At 40.7% G+C, this 19,056-nt stretch overlaps 1 protein-coding gene across 3 annotated transcripts in view; it reads left to right on the top strand.

The window, feature by feature from the left end:
- The window catches only part of RHOBTB1 (Rho related BTB domain containing 1), a 55,710-nt gene that overhangs the window by 15,835 nt on the left and 20,819 nt on the right, over positions 1-19,056 (top strand). The window contains exons 1-3 of one of the 3 annotated variants that reach the window (XM_076339321.1): positions 934-1,007; positions 12,450-12,651; positions 13,009-13,112. The exons of 1 other annotated variant lie outside the window; for it this stretch is intronic. In XM_076339321.1, the coding sequence (XP_076195436.1) occupies positions 12,460-12,651; positions 13,009-13,112 (296 nt within the window). In that variant the 5' untranslated portion in view covers positions 934-1,007; positions 12,450-12,459. Of the gene's footprint in view, positions 1-933; positions 1,008-12,449; positions 12,652-13,008; positions 13,113-19,056 lie in introns of those variants that run through there. One more of the 3 variants, XM_076339320.1, reaches the window with a different exon arrangement.

Raw genomic sequence — 19,056 nt, 5'->3', positions numbered from 1 at the left:
AAAAAAGTTCCCTTAGCTGTAGCCGTTGTGCCCATGCCCCGTACTGGTTAGTTACATTTTTGTTGATGTCACGTGGTAAATAGAAGGGCCGGAGATCAGTGTTTTAGCAGGGAGCCTGGTCTGAATTGTGAGTGCTTTTCCCAGTTACAGGCAGGGCCTTGAGCCATTTTCACTGGTTAGAAAACTCCAAGTCTAGATGGTCAGCTTAAGAGAAGGGGGGGGCTGTGGTTTAATTGTGTGTGTCTGTTTTGTGTGAAGGGTTCAAATATTAGTGAAAATTGAGAGGAGTAATTTCAAAACATAACAGCAGCCCCTGCATTAAGAAATTGCGGGCCCCATTTAGGGGATTATCCAGGGAGGCCTTCAGGACCTTTGCATTCTTTGGGCATACACAGTATTTATAGCGTGTATTTATACGTGTGGGGGGGGGTATTCATTTATTTTTGATTAGTTTCGTGCCCGACCTCTTCCCGTGCGAGGCCGTGGCAGAAAGCCCCTCCCCTGTGTGCTAGTGCCGGGACGGAGAAGGAGGGTGCGCCCCTGGGCTGCCCCCCGCTTGCGGTTGCGCTTTCTGCGCTGCCGGCGGGCGCCGTGAGACGGGCCGGGCCGGGCGGAGGCGGCGGGCGCGGCTTCAGCCGCCGCCTCTTTACGCGCGGCCCCGGTTTCATGAATGAAATCCAGTCGCCGCGCTAAAAATAGAACGCGGGGCTGCAGACGTCACAATGCGCGCGGCTCCCGCCGGCCCTGCCGCCGCCCGAGTCAGCGCCGCGGGGCGGGCCGGGGCGGGTGGGGAGCCCGCCGCACGCCGCGGGGCCGGGCGGGCAGAGCCGCGCCGGCGGCATGCTGCCTCCCTGCCAAGTCGGGCCGGCTCCTGGCGCTGCCCCGCCGCCGTAAGGAGCAGCGGGAAGGGGGCGCGGCGGCGGCTGCCATCCCCCTGCCGTCCCGCCGGGGCCGGGGGGTCGGCCCCGCTGCGCGCACCCCGGCTGCCGGGCATCCCGCCCACCCGGGTAGGTCCCGCGTCGCCCGGGCGCGATCGTGCTCCGACCTGCCGCCGCGGCCTCCGCGGCTGCGTGTGCGGGGCCGGGTCGGGCTGGCAGCCAGCGGCTCCGCAGGGCGCGCCCTGCGCGTCCCGTCTCCCCGCAGGTGCGCTCCCGCCTCGTCGGGAGAGAGAGGAGGAGGCATCCTCCCCTCCCCCGAGGACAGAGAGGGCTGAGTCCTTGATGAAGCAGATCTGTCTGGCTTCCTCTTCCAGCGAGGCCATAAGGTGCAAGGCAAAAATAGCGGGGTACGATGTGTACGGGAAGCAGAAACCTCCTGGCGCTTGGTAGTTCTGAGTGTCGTTTACTAAAAACCTGAAGGATTTCTCTTTGTCCCTCTTCCCTCTTCCCTCTTCCCCCCCCCCCCTTCCTTCCCCCCGCTGTGTCTGTGGAATCTGTTGTGGGTTGCTGTGACAACAGCAGGAGGCTGCTGGGGGGATCTTGCAGCACACAGATTATCAGGTGTCTGTGTCGGGACCTGTTTAGGGGCCATAGAAAGGGGCTGTAGAGACAAACAGTAGTAGACTTTAACTTGTTAAGTCAACCTTTAGTGGGTATTGTGGCCTCCAACGTCTAGAGCGAAGAGAAATCAGTCACCGGACAGACTGAGGCAGACTAGTCAGAGAGCTCCGAATTGCCTTCTGTTGGTCAAGGCACTACTCAGACCTCTGAAGGCAGCAATATACTTGTTTAAAAAATGATAATAAGAAAAGAAAGCCCTTGAAGCTCCGCATATGGTCACAGCGAGAGCAAGGAAGTGATGCCAGAATATTCTCAATGACTTTGTTCATCCTCAGTTTGTGTACTATTTCAGGACACACAGCTGACTCAAAGCCAACGTTCAGCTTGAGCTGTAATAGAAGCTGAGGTGGAAATTAGTTTGTTCAGTGTGCTTGAGGGGGTTTCTTAAGCTCCTGATCTTTCTAGGCAAAAGTAAAGCATGTGGGGAGAAAAACACCGTTGTTAGGACTACATTAAAGAGTTGCCATATGACTGCTCAGTGTAAGTAGCAATTGAATGGCACATATCTCTGTACAGGCTGTATTTCAGGATTGGGAGTCACAGTACATGGAAACAGAACAGCTTAATTTCTTTTCAATATTTTTCTGAGGTCCTCTCCCATTAGGTTTTGCTTTTCTTTTATATGCACATTGGATTTGTATGCCTGATTCTGTGTCTCAGGTATGCAACGTATCTATACACTATAGATATATATATATATAGATATATATATTCACACTATATATAACAGAAAAAAAAAAAACAACCTTGGTGAGTTCAGTATTTGTACTAGGGTTCTTTATCTAAGTGACATAATACTTCAGGAGCATAAGATCTGGGACAGGCTCAGATGCATAGAAGTATTTTTATCGAAGAAGAAATAAACATCAATTTTAGCTCTGGGGAGCTTTCTAAAACTCCTGCCCTTTTAAAACTCCAAGCTTCACAAATACTGTAGAGCATTAGGCTGAGAGGAAGAGCTGATCGCTTGACCAGTAAATCCCGATGCTTGATTCTTTGCTGATACATTTTATTCACTGGAAAAATGCTTAAGTCCTGCATCCAGATGTTGCCCTGTGCTGAAGGAGGTGAAAGGACAGAGAAGCCTTGAAGGAGGAGAAGCAAAGGAGCAACAGGTGTTTGACATGCTCCTCCCTTGCTCCCATCTATCCTGCCAGAAGAGTGTGCAAATGTTGTAGAACAAAGTATGTGTTTGGGAGGGGGGGAAAGGAAAGGCCGAGCAGTCCTTGCTGCATGCAGCAGACTTGCAGAGCAGCTCATAGCAAGACTAGTCAGACTGGTGTGAATGTACCCTTGGATCATTGATTGGGTTTCCATAAAAGACCTCAAAACCTTGTGCTGAAGGAGTGAATGGTGGCACAGTGTGTGAGCTAGAATTGGTGCAGCCTGCAGTACATGTGGTGATAGTTGGGCCCTTTGTTACTAGGGGTAGGTTCATGAAATAAAGTACGGATTTGCTTTGGTTCCCATCCAACACCATTCTACTTTTCTGTTTTCCTCTCCTTTTTGTGTGACATGAAAGACACAAGATGGCAATTTCTGTCTTCTAATTTTTTTTTCTTCACAAATGAGCCTCTGTGTGGCACTAGACATTCCAAGTAAACTCCACATCTACTTGCTTCCTGCACAATTCAGTTAACGTCACTGGATTTGCATTTGAGACATAAATGCAGAACTTGACCCAAGATCTGAAAGTAGCATTTATCTGAAGTCTGCCATCCTGAAGTATTTACTATTCTAGTCATTGTTTAGGTCTTTGGGGGGGTTTACCTGCTGTCATTATGAGGTCTCACTCTCCTTGTGTAGTTTCCTTGTAGCAGTCACATGTGGGAGTGGATAAAATCACATATAATATCTTTCTAACATCACTGATTAACAAAGAGGAGAATGCATGAGAAATGTCACATAAAGTTCAAGAAACAAGAGCCTGATTCTGTCTTTTGGAAGGAAAACAAGCACAGAAAGTGAATTCAACAGCTCTCTGTGCTAGAATGTCACCAGTGTCTCTGGAATATTTTTCTTTGTAGCTCTAGCAAAACTTGATAAATATTTTCCCCACAGAAATGTGCGAAAGTTGGGAGAATGCCTTGTTTGGTGGTTATTGTTGGTTTTTTTCCTTCTGTACTGTTGGGAACACTGCTCAGAATAATGTCCTTAGCAAACAGAGCATACGATGTCAACACCTGTCTTTATAAATGGGTAAAATCAGTAACAACCTATGCTACAGTGTCAGTAGTTTAATGCTGTACAAGCTTCTGATGCTCTTAATTACATAAGAGTAAAATCAGGGATTTCATGGAGTTTATTACCATGAAAGCCAGTAGTGTTGAATCAGGCTTTTCCAGTGATCCTTCTCCCTTTAATCTCGAGTTTTATATGTTATCCCAGATACCGTTGAGCATCGCAGTCACTAAGGATTCAGCTGCAGCTTTGCCCCAGTTATGTTGATCCTAATAACAAACCAGGAGCCAGAGCATCTAATGCTCTATCTACGTTAGCGGGTTGTGTGGTGCAGTAGCAGGGGACCTTGGGATGAAACAGTTGGTGCTGAGGACCCAGTGTCCACACTGCACACATTTCAGGGGCAAAGGGCATTACTTCAGATTACCTTTAATCTGGTCCTATAGACTGAACACTCGCTCATTAGTGGTGGGTGGCACATGTTTCACTTCAGATTCATCTGAAAGGAATTCAGTTTGTGCAGTCTGTGGCTGCACCTGATATGAACCAAAGCATGGTAAGTGGCAACGACTGGGATATTTGCTTCAAAAATGTATTCTTGATCTGAACTAAAATGCTAGTAGAGGTGCACCCTTAATCTGCTCCTGCAGTGTAATCTTTTGTTGCAGGAAGAGGACTAATCTAAGGACTCGGTGCACAATGGCATTTTATGGGTGGCTGCTTTATAAAGTACCAGCTGTTTAGTGATGGTTATCACCATCAATGGGTATTGTCCGTTCCTCAGTTACTTGGTTCTCAGCCACTTTTATTAATGTCAGCCACAGTTAATTTCAGTTTGTGATGATATTACAGATTATGACCCAGAGCAATGCCAGATCTTGGTCACTGCCTAGTCCCCTGTGTCTGCTGTGGTCATCTCTGGTGAAAGGAAAGAGCAGTCAGTTGTAGCCAGGTGTATCTAGAACCCTAACAAAATGCATCTGCAAAGCCAAAGTGTGAGCCTTAAATCAGTCGTGTATCGGCTATGGATTACTTCCCTCTTTCCAGGGGTGGGTCCAGTGTGGTCACCCTTCCTCACATCTCTCTGCACAGCAAGACAGAAGAAACAAAAGGAGGCACAAGGGACTGCCCTGTGTTGTGGCCTGTTCTTGAGGCAGACTCTGAAGAATTGGTGAAGGGAGGGGTGGCAGTGTTGCAGGCTCTCCCACCATATAGAAAACACTCATCCCAGATTCTCACACACGAGGTTCTGAAATGGTTAAATGTCCTTCACCTGCTGTATGGATTAATTTCTAGAGAGAGGACCTCATCACAAAGGGTATCGCAAGGTATGTCACAGGTCAAAATAATACCTAAGCTGCTCAGTGTAATCAGCTTGTTGATTTCTGCCCTTCAGGTCTTCCAGAACTTGTCAGAAACTTGACATAGTTCAAGTCTAATGCTGAGCTTTGCATTTGGATCTCTATTTGCTCTGATAGACTGTGAGTGTGTATAACACAAAGACAGGTCCTTGTAGACTGCACATTTTCAGGAGGCTCAAGAGAATCGGTTATTGTACCTAAAATTGGATGTTTTCATGCTCAGCTATTGAGCTTCAGGGCAGTCTGTTTTATACAGTAATGTGGGAAGAATTTGTATTTTGCTAGTATCTCTGATTTTTGTTCATCTAAGGAAGCGCTCATTCTTACTGATCAAAAGGTGTTGTGTCATCACAGAGGTAGGTCGGGCTTGACAAAGTGTCCTAATAACTAGCCTTTAGAAACAAACAAATCTGGAGTCAAGCATGCTGAGAAAGAGCAGACTGAGAGGCTTCTGATGTTACAAGCCATGAATTATTATTCCCTGTCTCTACAGTTTCTACAAAAGTTGTGGCGATGATCTGACTGAGAAGTTTTCTAGGTAAACATAGAGACATCTGTTCTGGCTTCAACTTTACATCTTCCTTAGAGGCTGTTCCTTTCATTTCTGTATGTGGCCATGGTCAATTTTTTGCTCCCTTTTAAACTTGAGGGATAGAGCAGAGATTATGGCAGCTGAATGGAGGCTTCTGAGAACTTTTCTTCCAGCAGGTAATACAAAGTAAGGGGTAGCATCCAGGATTAAATCTGATGCTTGTTGGCCAAAAGCTGTCGTGAAAGAAGCTGGTTCAGGCAAGCTAAGTGGAGTCTGTCTTGATGACAACCTCAGTACTTACCTTCTCCAGCTGTATCCAATTTTAGCAGCGTTCTGTGGGATTTATTTCTTTGTTGATACTGGCCCTAAGCTGAAACACCCCAGCTATCCCAGAACAGCTGAAAAAGGGTAGAACCAGGTTTTGCCCTTCTGGAAGATAAAGGTGTTCCTGCTCACCTGCACTCTTCTTTAGTGGGCAGCAACAGCCAGGGTTATCTCATTTATCGCCTCCTGCAGTGAAGCAACATTTCAGTCAGCTACCCTTCTCTTTCTACCCATGGTAGATCCAAGGGTCTCACGTTTGAGATCAGGTTAACTTTAGAATATAAGGGCTTTTCTCCATTCCCAGTCATTGGCTGTATCTGTTGTTGTCTTCTGTTGATAGACCAGGTAGGGCAAGTAGTTGATAGATTCCAGAGTTAATCTCGAATTTCTTTCTCCCATGTCAGTCTCTTCCTTTTCAGTCTTTCCATGTAAGCTGCCAGAACTTTAAATAACGGCAGATGGGCAATGCCTCTTCATCCTGGGTGAGAATCCAGCCTGATACGCATTATGCCCATCTTTGTCCCCTGGTGACCTAGTGATCTGATCCCACCTTGAGTCTTATTACCCTTTGTCACCAGCTGGTTCTTTGATGCTGACAAGGAATAGTTTTTCTTTTTAAAGCAACCTCCCCATCGTCCCTCCTGCAATTTAATAAAATACCAGTATTAATTTATACCTTGAGAAAAATGTTTTGTGATGGTTTTTCAGCAGCTGGTATAGTTTATCTGTTACTTGATACCACGTTGTGATTTATTTCACAAATATACATGGTGGGGCCCTAAATTCATTGATTAAATTGAGCCAAACCACAAAACAGTCTTTTGGCCCTTAACCTTTCCCCAAATCAGAGCTGTCTGTGAATTCTATGCTCTTGCACAAATGAACAGTAAGTCCCCCTGCTTTTTCCCCTGGCATATATGTGTTAATCCATTAAGATTCTGAAACAACACATGGCAGGTTATATATTGAGAACGAACACTTCACACACTTGTTCTGGCTCATGTGCTCTTTGGTCCTTGCCAGCATGCTGGTGCCTTGGGATTCTGCACTGTAAGGTAGTGACTTCAGTGCTTGAAGAACTTGGCATTCTGCATCTCCTTTTCCAGTTTCCATGGTTGCAAGCAGTAATTTTGCAACTTGGGGATGGAGGTAAGAGCATTGGGTAGTCTTGTAAATTTTTTTGTACTCCATTTGGTATGTTTTTGCATAATGGCTCTCTGAAGGAGTCACTCCAAAACTACACTGAAAAATATGTCTCCAGAATAGATTGAAATATGGAGTATCTACAAATGCCCTTTCATATAGTTTCAAAAGACTCTGTTTATCAGGGATAAATGTTGATGGTCTTGCTACCTTACTGGTGGCCTGAGTTTTTCAGATAATTCCCACTTACACCATTCATATTAAGTGGTGGTAGATTTTGGCATCTCTTTCCATTAGATTCCTTTAATAAAATTGTGACATTGTAATTGTGATTGGCAACCTGTTTGTTTGAAGGACTTCCCGGTTTGCATGTTTGGTCAGATTACTTGAGACAGATTGGAATTATTAATTTTTTTGCATGGAATAACTTAAAGAAAAACTTCACTGAGCGGGCAAGGTTCTTACATGCTGTCACTCTGAACCTTCAGCTGAAGAGTTTGCTTTTAACACAAGAACTAAGTAACATGCTTGCTTGTTCTCATGCTAAGAGGTGCTATCTCAGTCTTAGAGGACGTGTTTAAGTACTGAGCTAAGGAGTAAATGCCTGCAGGATCACTCCATAATCACTGATTAATGTAGACACTCTTAGTGGTTTGTTTGTAGTGTTTTGCTGAAGAGAAAAGGGTTGATAATTAAGCTACTGCTCTTTGAAAAAAATCTTGGTTATGTTTTGTATATGCTAAGTGATGATTTAAAATATCTGGAAATTTCAAAATGTGCAGTTAGCTGCATAGGCAGTGAGATCCATAGGGGTGGATTCCTGATCCTGCACAGGGAACTCACTGTTGGGTTTGGATCTTCATCCACTTTCTTTCCAGCAGAGAAAAATGCAATTATAGCTTTAAATATATTACACTGCATTCTTAAAACAAGACAAGTTCATGATTAGGATCTGGCTATCTTGTATATGAATACACCTACATTAATACAGAGAGAGAGAGAGAGATTGTGTGTGTCTGTTGTGTTTAATCTGCGTACCAGTGGACTAGATAATCAAGTTATATGCTTCATCTACAGATCTTTTGGAAAATTTCTCTAGAAAGGCAGTGTTTCATTACTGAGGCTGACTAGCCAGAAGGACCTTCATGCTATGGCAACCACAACTGTTTTTTAGTGATAATAATAACAACTCATTCAGCAATGAGGAAAAACTAAACAAAAAACCAAGCACCCTACAGCAATTTGAGGTGAAGCAACAGAGAAAGAAATCAGTGACTGTAACCATCTGCAAGCCATGATTCAGAACAGTAACCTTATACGTCTTTGGAAATAAATCAGCTTTATTTGGAATAGTTCTTTTCTGCTAATCAAGTGAATTAATTAAATGGCTTTATCTTAGATCTTGAGTCTACTCACATCTCCTGATTTTTGGCTGCCTCTGTCTCCTCTTCTGTCTGCAAACAATCACAGGTGACAATGTAGAAATAGAAACATCCTAAGAGATTTTTGAGATCCTGTGTTATTCTTGTGGGTATCTTTTTTCATTTCCATCCATCTGCTCATCTTTCTTTAGAACTGGATTAAGCAGCTGAATCTTTCGCTGCTTTCTTTTGGGAACAGCCATATTTGATCAGATCTTCCCCCTAGTAGATTTCTCGCTGCTCCTCATTTGATCGCCTTTCTGTCTTTCTCTGGCTTTTTTGGCAGTTTCCTCTCTGAGACTGGTCACACTTCCAGTAACTTTCTTCTTACTTTACCCTATTTTGTTTTGCTGGTAAACTAAACTATTGCAGGTTGTAGGTTGGTTTTAGCAAGTTTTTCATTGGTCTTGGAATTTTGTGCTGGTTTTTTTAACTAAGCTTTATACACGCTGGTTTGCTCTTGTCTAACCAGTTTTGTTTCAGTTCCAGTTGGTCTTCCCAGATGATACCGGACTTTCAGAGCTCAAATCTAGATTTTTTTTTTAAGTTTTGTAAATACATGTTTAGCATTTTTAATCAGTGTGATTATATAATAGGTTTAGCACAAGCTTAACTTAGAGGCTACCTTAAAAAAACTAACCGTGGCTGTATTTTTGAGATCTTGTAAATACTCCTGGCTTTAATCATTCTAGTAGCCAGAAGGCTTCTGGCTACATTTGTAAGCATTTAATCCACACGTTTTACTAATTGTTTATACTGTAATTTGTTGTTAGCATCTGTTTTTACTTGAGGTGTCTAAATATCTGTCCAGGCTTCTGTCTGTCAGTCTTTTCAGGAGTTATTTCTGGTTTAATCCCTTTCTGAAAACGAGTGAACAATATTAAAATGATATGCATTTTTAATACATAGATACTCTATATATACTGGAGTGGATTTAAGAACTTTCCTTAACATAGCCACAAAGCTCTAGTTTTGTTTTTATTCCCAGTTTATTTTAATCTCTGTCCTGTGCAGTATTGAGTCACACTAAAAATATCTTCGTTAGACTGCCATTGATCTATGACAGGGCATTTGGGCATGCTGTGTCTGAGTTCTGTGATAACTTTGCTTTAATTAAGTTAGTAAGTATATCGGAAATTTAAAAAAATAATAATTTTAAAATTTTCATGTGTTCCTTTTCTAGGATTCTCAAATAATTGCATTGATTTATCTTGTTACTTTTATTTAGATTTGCCTATTAATTTTAAACTCGCTTTGTTATCCTCTTGGAAATTTTTTTAAGATTCCAGACTCTGTACTTAATACGTATTTTGTGACTGACTGAAGTGCATTTTTGCAGAACTAGCATTTAAGAACTTTTGAAGACTTTTAAAATCAGATTGTTATATAAAACCTCAGCTAATCTGTGTAACAGCATTTTAATGGAATATTGGGTTGGAAGAAAAATTGGTTTGGCATCTCTCTGCTTGGTAGTTTAAAACCAACCAGACACACTGGCTAGCCACGCTCCTTCATTTTGTTTTCTAGCCTTTTAAACTTTTCCACATTCCATCTGTGATGTCTAGTCCGTGTATGAATAAAATATGAAGTAATTTAATACCACATATTATGTCAGGGGGTTGCTGTTTATTCTCAGACTTGAAATGAAACTTTTTTACATTACATACTGAAACCTCTTGGGTTTTTGCTACTCATTCAGGGCCCTGCCTTTGAGGCCGTGGTGTACAAATATGTCTTATTCTCTGTAATGTGGAAAAAAACCACATTGGTTTTGTACTTTTATTTATATCATGACTGTATTCTTGGAAAGGATGTGGAGGAGGAAAGAGGAGTTAGCTCTCATTTCTGTTCTTGTATTTGGACTCATGGAGATGGTACAGAGCCCATGGGCCATCCCAGGTATCAGCCTTGTGGGAGCTTGCATCCAACAAGCAGCTGTGGTTGGATCGCAGACAGGTAACTGGAAGTCTCTGTAGTCCTTTACCTCAAGACTAGTAACCTTCCAGGATGCAGGTTACAGCTCAGATGAAGGGATAAAGGCAATATCCTAATAGCTTTGTTTTCTTATCAGCTAAAACCTCTGTGCTAACATAGCAGGTTGGTATCACAAGGCCATTAGGGTTTACATGCAGTAGATATTGTGCATGTATGTTTGAAGCCATGTTACTTGCTCTACATTTGGCAGATTGCAAAGCTCTAGTCGTGCAACCATGAACTTGTGCCAGGATGAAGAGTTTCTGGACCCATGTTTCAGTCTAGTGTAGGACAGCTCTCTAAAATGTATTCTTACAAGCTCATCTGTGCTGTAGCATTTCCAGAAGCATTCAATGTCTGTGAAAACATATCAGTGTGACACAGTAGTGGTGTAAACTCACCCTTGCACCTTGCTGTCTATGTGGTCCCGAACTCCTTCCGTCCACACGTAAATAAAGATTATAACTATACTTCAGCCATTATAGCTATTAGCATGCATTCCATGCTTAAAATTTTAAATAAATGGGTAACGTATTTCTAACACTGACTTTTGTTTCTTGGTTTACATCACTTTAAATAACGAAAGAATGCAGTTAAAATTAGTGTTTGGCTAGTAATTACTAAACATGCTTTTTCTTAAATCAGAACGTAGTGCCTCTGACAGTGAAAAATGGACACCAAAACAGCTTGTATCTATTATTTTAAACAGCCTGACAGTTAATATATATTCTATATTTATGTGCGAATGAGATGTGAATATTAAAAAAGGTATTAAAGCAAATAATTTGGTTTCTTTGTCTGTAGTACTTTCTTCTCAGGAAAAAGGACGACACCACTCCACATGATGACCTGTGTTTTGTCAATTAAATTGCTGTAGGTTTCCTTGCTGAAATAATTATTAGGAAAGCCTTCCTGAATATATTTGTGCCTTGCATTTTCCCTTTTCTCCCTCCTTGATTACAATTCCCTGGCAGAGACCCGATTTCTCAGCAGACTACTAGACATTAGAAAACCAAAATCAGATATATCAAATTATGATCCCACATTTCTTTATATGAAAATCCCACATTCCTTTATATGAAAATGACAGACTGTAGTAAACATGCAGGAGTTGTTTTTAGTTTTTCAAATAACCATTTTTTCCAGCTTACATTCGTATCCAGGCATTTGTTCAGTATGTTGCCATAGAATATCTAAGTAAATGTTTTCAATAATAACTTTCCATGAGGATAGTATCTTCAAAAATCTCTTTCTCTTCACTTTCCATTGTCATGTGAAAAAGAACTTGTAGGTATAGATATGTGTATTTGCAAGTTCCTGCTGGGCTGCTTGGTTTCATTTTAGCCCATGATCTGTACAAACTTCTCCTTGGAAAATTAAGAGTGTGTGATACATGCAGGATATAGTGGGAGTTGTGGTTTGTAGAGAACAGAGTCTCTGGAGTCATCTTACAAGTCAGTTTTATTGTGTGCATATAACTAAAACCATCTGTGTGACTTGCTGTTAGCAATATTGTTTGGACAGCCCTAAATCAAATCCTGAATGGGCAAGATTACAGAAGGCAGGTTTGTACTGGTATCCTTCAGGTTAAACCCACTGTTGTCCAGTCTTTTCTCCTTCTTGGCATAAAAAGTATTAGTAAGAGGTAAGTTTGTGCTAGCTGTCCTTGTTTCACCAAGATCTATCTTCTGCAAACAGGCTTGTGTTTACAGAAACCAAAGTGAAAATAGCATGTGAGCAGTATAAACCAACTGCGGTCAAAATAGTTGTGCATTTGCATAACTGTGCGGTATTTAAAGGAAAGGCTAGCTTACTTTGGTACAGTTTACTACTAGCTTTTCCTTAAGAGTTTGTCCTCTTCATGCATCTCAAGAAGTGGAAGTAGAAGGCTCTGACTCTAAATAGCATTGGTTTTGCACAGTAGTAGAAAACAAGTTTAACTGTCTTGTTACAGTTTTTGATAAATGGACACTGACATGGACTACGAAAGACCCAACGTTGAAACTATCAAGTGCGTGGTGGTTGGAGATAATGCAGTGGGAAAGACTCGTCTAATTTGTGCAAGAGCATGCAATACAACCTTGACTCAGTATCAGCTGCTGGCAACTCACGTACCAACAGTCTGGGCCATTGATCAGTACCGTGTCTGCCAAGAGGTAAGGACTGCAGGTGTACAAAATATGGAGCACATGCTGTGAGGTTGTACTGTTATTTATTGGCAAGCCTTTCTTTCTCAGGATGCAGCAATGAGCTCACAAGTATTTTATGCACGGTCTCTACTGCAGCCATGGTCTGATATGCATCTCCCCGAGTCTCTCATTCCAAAGTAATCTTTTTATCAAACCTATTTTTAGGAAGATGCATGTTCTGCCTGTTTTATAAAATACAGTATTTGCTGAAAACTATATGTGATAGAATCTTGGTCTAGTATGCTTTGGACCTTCTTACGGGGTGAATTAGAAATGTACTTGTTTGATGGAGGGAAAGAGAATGTTATGTGTGTTCTGTTCTAGGTCCTTGAACGCTCAAGAGATGTTGTGGATGAAGTGAGTGTTTCTCTCAGGTTGTGGGATACATTTGGGGACCACCACAAAGACAGGCGCTTTGCTTACGGAAGGTAAATTGATCCAAGCAAAATTTAAAGTAATATTTGTAGTAAAATTTTAGGGCAGAAAAAAATTGCAAATCTTAATTTTGAAAAGGAATGATTTAACAATCAAGGGTATTCATATTCCTGCCTACTGTGAAGAGGATTATCTACAGGAAGGATTAAAAAGATATAAATATTTTAAAAGCAGCATAGTTTTATTACGCTACATTTCCTTGAACAGCCTGCTAAGCTCTCTCAACAACTGTTGTCCTATTTGAATTTTAAAGAACATTCCCCAAAATAAGATTGTAGTTTTGCAAAATTTAACATTAGCATTCCCTGCCTGTATAAGCAGTGTATGATATAATTGCCTAACAAGCAACTAACAAGGAGAGATATTGGGAAACATCACTCTCACTCAATGAAATATTTATTTTATTAAAACCGGTGATGTTGAATGGGCAGCTAACCTCTTGAGAGTAGAGCCAATTTCATGAAAGGTGAGGAGGATCTGTATTTTCTTAATTAAAGCTGAGGAAAAGAAAGGTTTTTCTTCTATAAATATCAAGTGTCTGCTAGTGAATCGATTAACCCTGGAAATTCTAAAAAAAAAAAAAAATTAAAAAAAAGAAGTAATTAGATTTTTCCAGCATGTATAATATGTATAATATAACTTCAGCATAGTTTCAACAAGGACTGAAGCCAGTGATAGTCTTTCTGTTTTGTTTAATGGTAATTAGATCTGGCCTTGTGACAGTACAGACAGCAGAACAGCTGAGTAACAGACATTTGAATACACATATAATGAGAACAGATTACCTGTATTGGGCACATACTGAGCTGAAGATGGATTTTGGACAGATATTTTCATAACTGACATTTGAGGGAGGTCTCGGTCCTCGCACGTTTTTTCATCTTCTTGAACTTTTTCGTATCCTTTTCATACCTGCTTCAGTCACTGCAGATGATCAAACTTCCATAGACAGATATTTATTTTTTTTTCCATCTGGGAACACCCTTTGTAGAGTGTCTGTCCCAGCTTTGGATTCCATGTTGCCAAAATGTACTGTCTTACTGTTTTCGTTCTCTCTGTGCTACCTCATGAAACAAATGACTTGGAAGGATGACAGTCTTTTCTTTTCTCTACCCCTTAGAACCGCTGGAGAGGGTTCTGTTGATGGAATCCACCAGTTGAATTTTCACACTGTAAAACTCTGTATGGCAGTTTGTACAAACCCTCCTTTGTATATAGCACTGTGTTAATTGTGTTTTCACAGAGTCATGAATTACCTTGAATTTTGTGTCAGGAGCTGAAGTAACAAGACATCTGGGCTACACAACCTGTACTATTTGTAAATAAGCTTTGTGAGTGGGGGAAGTTACTGATTTTAAGGTAGTATTGACTTTAATATTTAGTGCTACTTGAGTATGTTAATAGATATTGTTTTACCTTTTGTCAGCATATGGAGCCTACTTTGATAAATATGGATCAACTTAACGTTTCCACTAACTGTTCCTCTTTGATGTGGCCTCCTGATATTCTGCAACAGATACTGTGTCACTGAGAAGATTACTAGAGATTAGGAGAACAAAATCAGGCATGTTCTGAACTCTGATCCCACGTTTACTGACAGGACAGGAGAGGGGGGAAACAACATACTTAGATTCTAATCCTGCAAACACCAAGGAGGATGTGAATAACTTGAGATCTCGTGGGATTAAGGATATAAACACAGTGATTCATTCGTGATGTTAGCAGAACTGAACCTGTGTAGAATCAGGTTTGCTATACCCTGATTAACTTAAAAAGGCTGTTCTGGAAATCTGCTGTTCTGTTAGTGGTTTTTCTGCAAGTCTGTTAATGCAGAAAGTAACTGGAAACTCTAAAGAAACTATTTTATAAATAGAATTTCAGTTGTAAAATTTCCTAATTGTAGGCCCTGATTAGGTACTTCATTGTTTTGAAAGGTATTAATGTTTCATTTAAAACTAACTGTTTAGTATTTTATCTATTTTAGCATTTGAAAAAGAGATTTCCAACACTGAATGTTCACATTTATAGGAATTTATTTTAAATCACCTCTGTACATTGAACTGCAGTCTACTCATAGCTGAGTCAAATCTTGCAGTACAGTGAAAGACATATTTTATGCCAAACTCTCAAGGCTACACCTACAAGTGCCCCATGTTTCTGATTGTCTGAAGGATCTTATAATAACATAACTCTTTGGTTCCCTTCAACATTTTTTATGCATATGCCCTTTGTGCAGGGAAAGGCTTATTTCAGCCAAACACTCAGCCAAGACCTCTAATTGTTCTAAACGTGGTGTAACAAGAACCAGCAGGTCATTAATTGACCTGCTGATCGTTGGAAAAGATTGTTCCATACAGTTTTACACAATGTTACATAAATAGGTTATGCTATAGATGACAGGGTGAACAGTTAATAGGGCTTGCAGCAAAGATCAATCCTTCTTAATTCTTTATTTTTCACAGATAGAAACATGAAAGGAGAATGACAAAAGGAATGTGTTTTCCGTTATTTTTGTGTGACAGAAAGAGAGAAACGTTTGAATGCCACTGAGGATGACATAGTTAATGTTTCTACTGCCATCCTTTAAAATGGGAGTATGGAGAGTGAGATCCAGCTTGCATTCTGCTGTGTGGTGTTTAGTTTAATAATCACAGTCCTCGGGGAGCTTTGAGAAACAGTTCCTGACAGCTTGAGGGAGGGAGGGGGATGTGGCTGGAGGGACTTGTGGAAATATTTGCTGCAGTTTTATAGCATGACATTTCTTTTTCCTTAAACTAGAGTATGCACTTTAGTTTTGGAAGTATCCTGTTCAGTTCAGCTTCGGCGCTATCTGATGCCAAACAGTCATTTGCTGATATTGTCCCACAGGGTTTCATTTGATGCAAAATCACTCCAGAATGTTGTAAAATGACAATGTCTTTGTTATGATTAGCATACTGATTTCCAGCTCCTAGTCACCCCTTTGTTTAATAACAGTCTAGTCTCAGTGCTATTGTATTCTCTAAGCCTGCAAATAAGGTGGGAACTTCATATAAAGCTCAAGTTGTTATTATGTACCAGTTTCCCTGGGAGGCACAAAATTGCGTGTGTAAAGACATGAAAACATCTTAATTTACATTTCAACTTGTCAGGATTCACTATCCTCTGTCCTCCTGTCCAATCTGGTTTTGAATGAGAGTGTCAACATATCATCATGTTCAAACTAATTCTAACAGCAAAATGGGAAGAAGACTGGCTTGCACTTTTTTTCCTTTTGCATCCTTTTCTTTTTTATTTTTTTCAGGTAAACATGTTTGACTACAATTTGATTAATATCCTACGTATCCTGTTTTTTTTATACATGCAGCTCTAGTATGTGTAAACATGAGCACAAATCTGCAAAGAGTTAATTCAGTCCCAATCAAATATTTATTCTCAATACCGTGGATGTGGTTTGTCAGCTAATTCAGCCAGAATGATTTATTTACTTGCAACTTAAATATGAGCTGTAGACCAAACAAAATCTGTTCATACAGCACGGACAGAAAACAGCTTTTTCCTCGTGACTTACAAATGTGAATGAGCCTTGCTGTGAGACTGCTGACAGAGCCTCTTAAAATATGTTTAGAGTATTTCCTCTGTTGTGAATGGATTTCATAAGCCTTGTGGGTATTGTATGTACACAGAGGGATATGTGCATTCATCTTTTTCTGTGTGATTACAATTCCCTTGACCAGTTACTTCAATGTAATTGAATCCATAGCAATATACCTTCTGAACACAGCTGAAAAGGGTCCATGAGAATAGGGGTTTATCACTGATATTTGAAGACTTCCACCGATCTCTTTAGGGTTGTTTTGTTTTCTGTTTCTTTTTCTTAAAGGACAGTGATGATGATATTTCTATAAAAACAAAACCCTGCTAGCTTTGATGTAAAATAGTATTTGCATTCAGCAAACTCAGTGAGATTAGGGCGAGGTGGGTGTCTTCATAGAGTTACTCAATTTGCCTTTAGTTAGATCAGTGCCCTCTGTCACTCACCGCCTGTGCCTAAGCTGAGAATAGGCCAGCAGCTCCTCTCCTTTCTTCAGAGGAGGTCCAAGGTTTCAGAAGTGCTTTGAATGAAAGTCCACACTTTCCCCTGCAGTCTTGCTATCCTTGTTTTTATGTTACAATAATTCTCCACCTTCCATGTGCCTTACGAGCCATTTGCTGGCATGGGTTGGAGGGGATCATCAGAGATGTGTCTGATGTGTCTTCACAACAGTAGCACTTAAGAGACACAAGACAGTCTTTTGCTTTGTTAGCAAAGGGTCAGCTGATGGGCAATCCAGTTGTTTTCAGATGTCCCTCACCTTGGCCACTTCCTTTTGCTACGTTTTGCTGCCACAAAAAGTGATATGCAGTATCTTCGAATCATCTTCAAATACCAAAATTTGTGAGCCTCCCCATCTACTTTAGTGGTTTATAAGCTATTCAGGTTCTTCATCAAGCAATCCTGAAGAACTCCTGTAAAAAAACTTTTTTTTTATATTTATTATTTTTTTTCTGTTTTGAGTTTGAGTCAGATCAGCCCCAAGAAAGACTAGAATAAGCAGAGAGGTTCACAGAGATAGATTTCTCAGGTAATTTTATTCTGATATGGTGTGTGTATGCACTAGTTTTTTCTTCTTTGTTATCTACATTAACATTTGAGGCTTTTTCACTTAGTCGATGGGAAAGTATATGCTTTATATACTTAAACCAGTAAAATTAATGCAGATCTACCACTTTTCTTCTCTGCATCCCACCACGGTTCCATATCGTGGGTAGAAAGAGGTTGCTGTGGAATTGCTGTTAGGAATCCTTCCTTCTTTAAAAAGGTATGTGCCAAATGACTGTTGGTAGGGTCTGAGGCTCAACTTGATATGCAATCTATCTATAATAGAGAGACACCTGTAAATGCTTTAAGCCTTCCTTGACTGGAGTGAAAAAGTATGTATCAAATGTTATTTGTGGTATTTCATAATTTTCCATTTTTCCTTGCTCTCCTAAGTCAGTGGCTGAGTGGCTGGGTGGGAAGAGGGCATTTGGGCTCTATCCTAAAAGACTGCAAGGCAACATCAAAATCTTTTGGAAATGCTAAACCTGGGAAGTGACTTTCCATCAAAATCTTGATCTTAGTGAATTATTTCTTTGTGAATAGGTGCTAGGTGGATAGCTTGAGCTGTTTTCTACTCCAAGGGTCTCAGGATCTCAGTCTGGATTTCCTCATGCATATTGCAGAATATGGAAACCACTCTGCACAACCAGATACAACTGTTTTAAACTGAGTTCTTATTAATAACTTTGTGACATCAACTTGCCAGTTAAATTTGTTGACAGGTTTTTTTAAATAAAAAAGAGGAGGAGGCTGGTTTTGGTGATAGCCCAAAGAAAGTCCGTATTTTCTCCCCAGAGAAAGAGATGCATCTAGCACTTGTTAATGTTCAGTTTTCATGTCTTCTGTGACTTCAGAAGTCACTCTCATACTGGATGCAAACCAAACCCTATCATTCTTTCATCTTCTCTGGATTTTTACCTCCCTTTGTCTTGTCCCTGGCTTCCTATCTGTGTTCTTCATCAGTACCTATACGGAATCACGCTTTTACTGATTTTTGGGACCTAGCTTTGGATCTTCCTTTTTCTTCCCCCCCTCCCAACGTTGAAATATTTTTTTTTATTCTAAACATGTTGCTTCAAATGATGTTTTAACTAAATCTCTTCTTACTTCTTTTAAACTCAATATGTTTTTCTGACTGATCATTGGTTCCTGGGGTTTTTTTAGAGGATGGGGCCGGGAGTAAAGAAAGGGTTCATTTCTTCTTTCGTTTATTCTCCTGCAGTATCTTTGATGAAAGTTAGTTGGTTCTCTGTAGAGAGATAGCATGTAGTTCTCATCTGTAAGCTGCCTCCTTACAATAGCAGAAAATTAGCTAA

This window comes from Aptenodytes patagonicus, chromosome 5, assembly GCF_965638725.1.
Source record: "Aptenodytes patagonicus chromosome 5, bAptPat1.pri.cur, whole genome shotgun sequence".
Classification (NCBI taxonomy): Eukaryota; Metazoa; Chordata; class Aves; order Sphenisciformes; family Spheniscidae; genus Aptenodytes; species Aptenodytes patagonicus.
This window is presented reverse-complemented; position numbering and strand designations above follow the sequence as displayed.